Below are 12114 nucleotides of genomic sequence, written 5' to 3'. Positions count from 1 at the left end.
AGATCATGCCAAATCAATAAGAAGCAACCCTAACTACACAAAGATGTAGAGAAAATGAATGGTTAGCTTGAAAAATAAATATACTCTCTCTATATTAAATCTATCTTCGATTGCAATGAGTATGCTCCTTTAGGATAAGGGGGGCTGCCCCACTCATTGCAATTATTCTCTTTCTTACAATATTAAATATACCCAAACTGTGTGGCCTGTGTGAATTCAATTAAAACATGTCCTTAGGAGCTATGCTGCCAATTTTTTTTATGCATTAAAAACATTTCAGTACAGACCATTTACTTTTAATGGGGTGCTATGGATTTCACCCCAAACTTTAGATTTCTTTGGTTTTCATTAAAGCCTGGCAAAAATATAACCTTATCACATATAATTAAATATTGTTAGAAATATGAAAACAGTCGAATGTCTTAATACTTTTTTTTCAAGTTGCCTTTTTTTCAATTGAGGAAGATTCAATGGTTATTTTTTTTTTTATTAAAAATACACTCTTTAATGCATTGTCTTATAAATTTTAATATCTACATTTTTCTGATGAAAATACTCTACTCATGAAAACATTCTAGTCAAGAAGCATACATGTCTGAATATATTTCTTTAAAACAGTTCTAGTCATAATGACATTCCTTGTTTATAAGTGTTCCAGTATTTAATAATTATACCATATTTTATGTCATAAATTGGATAATGACACTGTTAAAGTTTCAGTTTTGGTTAAAAAGTTTTTTATCTGAAAATGCCTGTTCATTTGATGTTGGTTTTCAGCATGTCCAGTGTTTGTTGTTTTAAAATGTTTTTTTTCTTCACAAGAAACTTGGTTTAGTGTAACTGCTTGTTTAAACTGTATTTTGGCTGATAAAATAAAATATTTTTCCTACCTACTGACCCTTCAGTCTGAAGGTACAGTCGGAAAACTGCAAACAAACATATTTTTAAGGTTGGCCCATATCTTCAACCTGGTATTAGTGATCATGCCATGGTAGTCACAGACTTTGACATAATTCCATACTATATCAAACAGTCAAAGCATAAAAAATACATGTTCAACAAAGCCGATTGGGACTCGATCTACACAGAAATGGAACAACTTTCAACCACTATGGAATCCCAAATCGCCACTCCAGTAGAGGAACTATGGTCAACCTTCACCACCACTGTATTCACAATTATTGACAAATACACCCCGTCAAAGGTATGCACATCTAGAAAATCGTTGCCATGGCTTAACAGAAATCTAAGCCGGATGTTAAAACGCAAAATAAGACTATATAAGCATGCTAAAAGATCTAAACAGTAGAATGACTACAAGAGCTTCCAAAAAAAGTGCAAAAAAGAATTTAAGAAAGCAAAGATCAATTATATCAACAACACCATTTACCAAGGTCTACAAGAAAACAACACAAAACCATTCTGGCGTTATGTTAATTCCAGACGACAGGAAAACATTGGCATACCAGGAATGAAACAATGGAGCACTTGTAAACGACAACAAGGAGAAAGCTAACCCTTTCAACGCTATACACGGCATATGCTGCAATGACATACGCCGTACGCCAATGCTATTCGCGGCATAAGGACTCCTAAACCATTCGGTTTTCATTCGGGTCCTCTCTAATTATTCCTCGTATGAATCGAGGATGTACAAGGTCTCATTTGTGCTTGAAATCCCGACAATTTTTATTGTAAAATCATGCAGTAGAAGGAAAATTGAAGGAAAATAAAAACAAATATTTTTTGTGGCGGAAATCGGAAACGAAGCTGTAAATATGGAAATATTTCAGCATTTCTAAGGCGAAACTGACAACGAGGATTAGGCCAAAAAAAAATAAATGTCTGTTTCCTGCTTCCAAGGCAAATAAATCAGGGTCCGTAGGTCGGGATATTTTTTTTTTTTTTTTTTTTTTGCAGGTGGTTAAATGTCATGTTTGGTTAGGGTCCTGTACCTCAAAATGATTTAATCCCTTAATTGGCTTTAAAGAAGCTTTAATTGAATAATCCTCCCAGTGCTGACATTTTTTAAACCTTAATTGTAGCACATTTGTGCTGGGAGCAGCCATTTTGATTGTTTGGGCATAGTAAAATACGGATCTGGATCGGACCGGAAACGATTTTTTTTCGGATTTGAATAAAAAGATCTAGGGTCGGGGGTTTGAGTCAGGGTCGGTCGGGAAACAGGAAACAAGACATATATTTTTTTTTGGCCTTAGATAAAAGGTTTCTTGTTATCTCAATCTGTTTATTACATTCAATTCGAGTGGGAAATATGATTTGATCTATCATTACGAGACGTAGAAAAAGGGGGGGAAAACGGATGTTGACTGAAAATTTTGAGGGCGTAGCCACTTATTTGTGCCACGATTACATAATACGTTGTGTATGGTGCAATACGCTACAGAATCGAGCAACTGGTGTCTTCTTTATTATATGGCAGATAAAACAAAATAGTTTAAGACTAAAAGTAGTTTTTATTCCAAATTCAACACAAATGTAATAAATTACACCTGTTACCTGCTAATTACCTGAAAATGAAGGTAACCTGATAAAAAATTTTACTGAAATAACTGCCCAACATTACAGTTCATACTCTCCTAAGAATTTATCATGCAATAACTTTCTCTGTATCTCTTATAATAAACAAGAATGTGTCCCCAGTACACGGATGCCCCATCCGCACTATCATTTTCTATGTTCAGTGGACCGTGAAAATGGGGTTAAATCTCTAATTTGGAATTAAAATTAGAAAGATCATATCATACAGAACATATGTACTAAGTTTCAAGTTGATTAGACTTCAACTTCATCAAAAACTACCTCGACCAAAAACTTTAACCTGAAGCGGGACAGACAAACGGACGCACAGACCAGAAAACATAATGCCCATAAATGGGGCATAAAAAGATACAGCAGTCAGAAAAGGAATATACTGTTCTAATGAATGAACACAAAAAAAAATGCAGCAGCAGCAGCCATTTTTCTATTTTTTTGTGTAGCGTTGAAAGGGTTAATATTCTTTTTAAACAATTTGAATCAGTTTTTACAAAAGACACTCTAAATGCAACACCAAAGATAGATAAGAAAGTTGGCAAATCAATACCACCGCTAAAAATAACAACAGATGGAGTCGAAAAACTCTTGAAGAATATAAAGCCATTTAAAGCCATTCGACCAGACAATTTACCAAACATTGTCCTGAAAAACTGCTCTAAACAACTAGCACCTGGGCTGCGACACATCTTCCAGCAATCCATAAACTCTGGCACTCTACCTACTAATTGGTTAAATGCAAATATCACTCCTGTATTTAAAAAAGGAAATATAAACACACCAGAGAACTATAGACTTGTTTCTCTTACCTGCAAGCTGCTTGAGCATATTATATGTAAACACATCCTGACACACCTAGAAAGGAACAACATACTCGCATCTCTCCAGCATGGCTTCCGTTCAGGTTTCTCCTGTGAAACACAGCTTCTAACAACGATGAACGATTTATTCCAACTTCATGACAAAGGCCTGCAGACTGATATAGTAATACTAGATTTCTCTAAAGCCTTCGATACGGTCCCACACAAAAGACTGTTAGCCAAACTTGAAAGTTATGGCAACTAGATTGGCTCAACATGTTCCTGACACAACAATCTATGAGAGTCTTGGTAGATGGCAAAAATTCTGAGCATCAGTACCTCAAGGCACGGTATTAGGACCGCTCTGTTCCTATGTCACATTAATGACTTACCTGAAACTGTCAAATCTCAAGTCAGACTATTCGCAGATGATTGCCTACTATATATAGGAAAGTCCAAACACAACAGGACCACCAACTACTACAAAACGACCTTGTATCGTTGGAAGAATGGGCCTAAAAATGGGGTATGAGATTTAATGGCAAAAAATGTTACGTGATGAGCGTCAACAACAAATCATCTCATTTTTATAAACTGGACAATCACATCCTGCAACAGGTACAACAAAATCCGTATCTCAGTGTAATAATCTCAGATTATCTGAGGTGAGGCGCCCACATCGCCAAAACCGTGAAGAAAGCCAATTCCACTCTAGGCTTCTTGCGACGAAACCTCCGCCACTGTCCTAAGGATTGAAGGAAACAGGCGTATAAAGGACTAATCTGGTCACTTCTAGAATATGCGTCCATAGTCTGGGATCCTTACTTAATCAAGGACATTAATGCACTTGAACGAGTACAGAGACAAGCAGTGCGTTTCATCAGTGGGGATTACACAAGCAGAGAGGAAGGTAGTATAAGGAGACTTATGAATGAACTAAAACTTCCAACACTGGAAAACAGACGTCGTCACAGTAGATTAACTTTTCTCTACAAGGTGGCCGGGGAGTTGGTACCAGCTATACCACAAGACTCAGTATTAGTCAAAGAGAGACCAAAACGACAAATTAAATCAAAACAATTTAGTGACTATAAAACAACAAACATTGTAGACAAATTTGCTCAAAACAACAGCCGGTGCTTCAAAATTCCACCTAGCAAATCCGAGCAATATAAACAGTCATTCTTTGTAAGAACCATACCCGAATGGAATAGACTACCAGACAATCTCGTGCGTGCTAAGACAATTGAGAGCTTTAAAACTTCGGTTGCTCTCACAACGTTGGACTAATTTTCCAGCGTCTCTCTCCCGTTGCCACTGATGCCATATACTGGCCCTGCAACGTACTTATTCAGATTCAGGGTGCTGACATAGGTATAGGAAAGACTTTTTAGCACCAGACAAGATGTTGTGATGTAAACAATACCAATCCGGGTTTTTTTTTGGTGTTGATGCGCATTACGCCAAGTTTATGGCCTTCAGACTGAGAAAATTATAGAAAACTTATACGGTTTCATTATCATATTTTTCAAAATTAAGAAGTCATACTCCTCTAGAAAGTCTTGAAAGAGTTTTTGACATCTTTCTCCAATCTGATCTTTAACTTGATTTGTCACGACGGCCTGCTCTGCAACATCCATGGCTTCCTGTACGTTTCTTGCAATGAATGTATACAACAATGAAGGTTTTTCCCGCCAAAGATCCACGTGGTAAATGTCACATGATTTGATAAATAATTGAATAGTCTACCTTTGTGCATTCGGATTATCTTTGGTCTATTCGTGTAGTTGTAACGGCAAAAACAGTTGACAAGTAGTAGCTTTTCTAAAAGACTTGTCGTCTTAGAGCTGAATTAAGGAATTGTATATTCCTTGAATATACATATGATTTTTTTAACAGACAGCCAAATAAACGTCTGATGCACCGTTAAAATTTTATATAAGTATTATTGAATAGAAAAATAAAGCATGAAGACATAGATAGGTTAAATAGGCTCTGTATATATCTCGAATGTCACGCAGGCCTGTCATACAGTGTTGTTCTCAGATCCGTTCTCAATTGTTCTGAGATTAAGATATGGAGTAGTATAACTATATATTTTTTTTAAAACGGTCTGCTGATAAAAAAAAATGTTTCATTCTGAAACAATTGTGGCAGTGAGGATTATTATGTCATTGTTATTTCCCTTGTTTAAACTATACATTGTTATTTCCCTTGTTTAAGCATATTTTAAAATAAAGAAAACAATAGGATTAGATAACCCTTGTAAACTTCTGGAAAAACTTTTTGATTCCTTAGTAGCCCCTATTCTCCTTTATTGTAGCGAAATCTGGGGGATTATTTCGACATTTAAAGACAGTGATGCCTATGAAAAGTTGCATATAAAATTTATTAAAGAAATCTTGGGAGTACTGTAAGGCCTCGAATGATGCATGTCGTTCCAAACTTGCAAGACTACCATTGAAAAATAGGATAATGTTATCTTGCATTAAATTCTGGGACCATTTAATCACTTCAGAAGGAAGTTTAGTTCACCAAATATATAATGCTACAAAAAAAAAGCAACCCATGGGTTAAAAGGTTAAATATTATTATTCAAAACTTAGGTTTATCTTATTTGTCAAATGATAACCTTACTATTAAACCCCTTTTTGGTTTTATAAAACAAAGACTAATTGACCAGGGTTTTCAGGAACAACATGCAAATATTTCAGCATCTCCAAAATTAACATTTTTCCAAAGTGTTTACAAAATGAGTGAACGGGCAGGTTATGTTGATGCTTTAAAAAATAGATCAGATCGATCATCATTATGTAAATTAAGAGTTAGTGCTCATAACCTTGCCATTGAAAGAGGAAGATATTTAAAAGTGCCCAGAGATCAAAGAATTTGTGAAATCTGTAAAAGTGGCGAAATTGAAAATGAACAGCACATGCTGCTACACTGCAGAGGTTACTCCAGTATTAGAGAGACTTTTGTATTAAAAATGTTCAAAATTACAGGAAAAAGTATATCCACATTGTGCGATAATAATAAAATAAATCTTATACTTAATAATACACCTTATACGGCACTAAAATTATCTTCCTCTTTCGTAACAAATTGTTTAAATGCAAGAAGTAATCTATTGTAATAGATTTTCATTATACCTTTAATCGTTTATTCACACACATATATATATAATTGTTTGTATTTTACTACCATGTATAGCAAATTGTTTATCCATTCGGTCATTACCATTTATTGTAAATGCGTTTGTGCCAATAAAATATTGTCTATTGTCTATTGTCTACTATAAATTTCATATTTTTTTATTTGATAATTTGTATGAAACTTATTCAGTATATATTTGTTAAATTACATAGCTTTCGTTATTTGAATTCATTGGTAAAAGATATTTATTTATATTGTAAAGTTTAATATTTGCATCGTCGCAAATCCTTTGATTACCTCAGTCTGCGAGAAACTTATATATTTTAGATAACTGATTTGAAATTAGGCACTGGCTACGGTTACATGGAAATGTAACAATAATAAAAAATATTATTGTTACATTGGAGACTAATTGCCGGAATGCAAAGTTGGGTGAGGAACCGATTAATTTCAAATGTAACAATAATTACCGAGGCTACGGTTACATTACGTTATTGTTACATGAAAAACAGCAATGTACGCTAGATTGATTAAACTTAAATCTTCTATAGTTGTATTGCTTCATTCTTTCATATGTACTAAACAATACTTGTAATTTAATACTGATAAATAATAAATATTATTATTCAACAAATGGTGTACAACTTGAATAGTTTTACTACGTATTAATGGTTTTGATGTTCTTAAAGATACTACTCAAGATTAGGAGTGTGACTGTCAAATTAAGGCGAAAAATATAGTTCAATGGTTTCACTTTTTAAAAGTATTTAACTGCACACCTACTCTTATTACTGTCATTATACTTTGGACCAATTTAGTTTATGGTGAAAAAAATAAAACTTGGGATGCGTTTTAAACGAAACTGAAACAATATCAAGACATACATTTCATACAGCTTTATAACTTGACGCAAATTGATAATCAAAAGCAAAGTTTGCTAACTGTAACTTAAATACTAAGAAATTCTGTATGTACGTGTACGTATATTATATGTGGAGGACGTAATTTCGTTCATCAAAAATGTGTCGGACTTTAAAAACAACTTACTGGATTTGTAGAAATTGTCATTGTAAATAAAAAATTACAGTAAATAAATTGTATGTTATAAATGTATGTAATAAATGTCCTCAACTTTTATCATTTAGTACATACTACTAGTCCCATCGTACATTGCTTTTTTTCATGTAACAATAACGCAATGTAACCGTAGCCTCAATAATTATTGTTACATTCGTAATTAAACAGGTCCTTACCCAACCATGCATTCCGGCATTTAGTCTACAATGTAACAATAATATTTTTATTATTGTTACATTTCCATATAATTACATTAGATGTATGTTTCATTATGATACTTTATTCTGATTGGCTAACTGCACATCGCGTGTTATTCCGTAAGCAATTGCATTGCTCAATAAAACTTTTCATTCATGATAACACGTGGTCCCATAATAAAGTACACAGGTTAACAAATAAAACAATAATAAAATTCGTGTTTTCATGATCATTGCTAAAAAAATGTAATTATAAGTATTGAATACTTCTTTTTGTAACTTCATAGGGTTGTAAAAGCGTTGACCGTGCTCACATTTTTAGTATGAAGCGCTTCCGCGCTTCATACAAAATGTACTTCGGTCAACGCTTTTACACCCCAATGAAGTTACAAAAAGAAGCATTCAATTCTTAAGTAACCGTAGCCAGTGCCTTGAAATTATTAAGTAAATTTCCAACTTTACCCTATAGATTAGTGCATCTGCTACATGCCTTCTTAATACAGGTTATTTGAAGTATTTGAATGCTCCATTTCTACATGCGTTTGACTTATCATAATAACAGTTGTACATTGATGATTAAATTATATATTGTTTTCAGTTTTTTGGTTTTCATTTACTTAGATATATTATAGCGCTTTCACATTAGGCATCCGTCGTTTCCGTACCCATCAGTTCACAAACCAGAACAAGTTGTGGTCCGCATCCCCGAATCTCCAGCAGAATTGTTCCTGTTACACAATATTTTGTATAATCATCGAACTGCTTTAGAGTGTCTTACTTTGGTTTACTGTATGCCTTTCCTAAACTTTCTCGAAATCATTGACGATACTTTGTTCTTCATGGGCCCTTTAATTGGAATAAAAATATCTTATCTTATCTTATGTTATAAGGCTTCTAGAAAACATGTGTAGGATGATGCTGAATAACATCCGGTGAACTTATTCATTTGTCAACTATTTTTGCCGTTACATGTAGATTCTACCACTGCATCAAGTGTAATACGATACTCGGGACAGTTAAATTTTCAAATTTAAAACGCTTTTTACGTATACCCTCAAAGTCGTAATCTACACAGAGCCGAACTTGAAGTGATTAATCATGTCACGTGCGTATCTCAGCTAAAAGGCCTCCTCGAAACCTTTGAAGGTTTCTTCTATAAATTGGCTATCTAAACTCCAGATAATACCCTTCAATATAAAAAAAAGTGGTATGTTTGTTAGCGAGACAACTCTCTACAAGAGAACAAATGACTCAGAAATTAACAGCTGTAGGTCACCGTATACTGCCTTCAACAATGACCAAAGCCTATACTGCATAGTCGGCTATAGATGGCTCAAAATTATGACTTTTCGACTCCGAATATTACACTTCCATACACTCTTAATACCCAAAACTTCTCTTATTCGACTACAGGGTAATTTAAAAAAAAAAGACAACGATTGCAGATGTATTTGCTGAAACGCATATACATATATATATAAAAAAAAGAAGATGTGGTATTATTGCCAATGAGACAACTCTCCACAAGAGACCAAAATGACACAGAAATTAACAAATATAGGTCACCGTATACGGCCTTCCACAATGAACAAAGCCCATACCGCATAGTCAGCTTTAAAAGGCCCCGAAATGACAATGTAAAAATATTCAAACGAGCAAAACTAACGGCCTTATTTATATAAAAAAAAATGAACGAAAAACAAACATGAAACACACAAACAAACGACAACCACTGAATTACAGGCTCCTGGCTTGGGACAGGCACATACATACATAATGTGGCGGGGTTAAAGCCTTCTTCTGTAACGACAAAGGAATGTTTTTGATTGAGTTAAGTCATTCCAATTGATATTTTATAGTGTGTCTTAATTCTATGTTGACTGTAATACTATTGTTTCAGAAAAGGAAGAAGATTTGTTACCATTAAAACGTTTAACCCAACTGCAATTGTTTGCACCTGTCCCAAGTCAGGAATCTGATGTTCAGTGGTTGTCGCCTGTTTATGTGGTTCATAAGTATTTTTCGTTTTGCGTTTTTTTTTTATAGATCAGACCGTTGATTTTTAAACGAGTCTAAATTGAAAACTACGTTCAAACCTATGATTGCGTTGGATAAAAACTGCAATTTTTATACGTGTGCATGTAAAACAGCACAAACAACATTTTCCAAAAGACCAAAAAAGTGAAGAAGTATATTTAAACAAAACGCATTTGACTAACAGGTCGAACAACTGATGTTCTTTAACCCTGCTGACTGCCACTGGCGATTGCCAAATAAAATTGATCACAAGATGTAACAAAATGGATCTTAATATGAATTTAATACTAAACAGAAAACAATTAACTTGTGGCCACGATGTTATGCCACAAACATAAGGTGTTAATATTTTTTTGTACACCAGATCCGGATTTCGACAATAAATGTCTCTTCAGTGATGTTAGGGATCGAAACGGTATTTGGAAGGCCATATAAAATGAACCCTCATTTTTAGATAGACTCTTGGATTTTAAGAGTCAATATAGGATGAACGGATCATATAAACCGGAGGGGAAAATATGATACAAGCCCAAACGAAAAAAATAAACGAGTCTAAATTGAAAACTACGTTCAAACATATGATTGCGTTGGATAAAAACCGCAATTTTTATACGTGTGCATGTAAACAAATTTCGTTGTAGAAGGGTCTAAATACAGCACAGACAACATTTTCCAAAAGACCAAAAAAGTGAAGAAGTATATTTAAACAAAACGCATTTGACTAACAGGTCGAACAACTGATGTTCTTTAACCCTGCTGACTGCCATTGGCGATTGCCAAATAAAATTGATCACAAGATGTAACAGAATGGATCTTAATATAAATTTAATACTAAACAGAAAACAATTAACTTGTGGTCACGATGTTATGCCACAAACATAAGGTGTTAATATATTTTTGTACACCAGATCCGGATTTCGACAATAAATGTCTCTTCAGTGATGTTAGGGATCGAAACGGTATGTACGTTTTAGCAACACATGTAGTTTATAGACAGGTTGAAGGCATTCAAATGGGCACAAATCGTGTCCCTTAAATAACAGACTAGTCCCTGTTTTGTTATGAATCACAGTTAATGGCCGAACTCAGTTAAGATCCGTATAAGTAACATTATGATGCATTAAACAACTACCGTTACCATAATGATATTTTTGCTTTAAAAAATTCAAGATTTTTATTATATATTTCTGTAGAAATTTATATCCAAGGGAACTTACTTTAAATAAATTTGATTAGAACAGCAATAATTGTTCGATTCTAGATTTGTTTATTTCAGTTTCATGAGAAAATGTATACAAGAATTTACGACAAAAGTGATATATTTTTGTTAATTCTATTTCGCAAATCTAATTCTCTTTATGGACGGCTATGTTCCTTTGGCCCATTTCTGTGGTATATGTATTTTTTACAGCTTGTGCGCCATGCTCTTGTCTGCATGTAGTCGCCTTTTTGTATTCGAATGAAAATTATTTGTGAACAACTATCAAATTATTAAGCAAAGGATTTCGTCACCACAAATTAATTTAAAACTTTGATAAATGGTTTCATTGATACAAAGGTTTTGCATACAGTGTAGAATCCTTTTCAAAAACGCGATATCACATCCTGATTGAACGGCGATTGTGTATATAAAACCAATAAATTTAAATACAATCCATGTAAACACGATTTATCTTTGAATACATTAATTCTTAAAGGACATAGATTTAACACAGAAGTAAAATATTTTTATTATTTACTCGGATGTAACATTACTTTCGGTTTTGAAAAAAATAACCAATAACTAAATATGTATTGCTATGAGTACTCTTGGTCCTTCGTCCTTCCCATTACTTATATTTTGACATTGCAAAAGGTTTGGCAGACTGTGTATGACGTCTACACTAAATCCATTGGGTGAGTACTGATTGATACTTTAGTCTGGAAGAAATGATTTATTCATAAGCTGTAATTGGTTTTTAACTAGTTTTCTAGTTTTTACAGCAAATTCTCTTATATCGGCACTTTGTGTGTGTTGCCTTTATGTAAGAAATTGTTGCAACGTTTTTTTTGAGTTTTTCTTATAGGCTCAGGTAAGGGACAAACATATCTAACATGCCACATGTGTATGTCCCAAGTCATCATAAGCCTGAGATTCTGTAGTCGTTTGTTCATGTCTGTTGTTTTTCATTAAATGTATAAGCTATAAGTTAGCTCGTAAGTTTACTCGTTGAGTTTTTATTTCATGGCGATTCTTTCTTTAGCTGACTACACGGGATGATGTTTCCTTTCACTCTCTCCTCTCAAGGCCTTGC

At 33.9% G+C, this 12114-nt stretch overlaps 1 protein-coding gene across 1 annotated transcript in view; it reads right to left on the bottom strand.

Moving 5' to 3' along the window:
* Positions 1–5064, bottom strand: part of LOC143062765 (DNA replication licensing factor MCM6-like) — a 35686-nt gene extending 30622 nt beyond the window's left edge. The window contains exon 1 of the mRNA XM_076234541.1: positions 4905–5064. Within this exon, the coding sequence (XP_076090656.1) occupies positions 4905–4996 (92 nt within the window). The 5' untranslated portion in view covers positions 4997–5064. The remainder of the gene's footprint in view (positions 1–4904) is intronic.
* Between the last annotated feature and the right edge of the window lie 7050 nt (positions 5065–12114).

The sequence above is a fragment of the Mytilus galloprovincialis genome, chromosome 2 (assembly GCF_965363235.1).
Source record: "Mytilus galloprovincialis chromosome 2, xbMytGall1.hap1.1, whole genome shotgun sequence".
Classification (NCBI taxonomy): Eukaryota; Metazoa; Mollusca; class Bivalvia; order Mytilida; family Mytilidae; genus Mytilus; species Mytilus galloprovincialis.
This window is presented reverse-complemented; position numbering and strand designations above follow the sequence as displayed.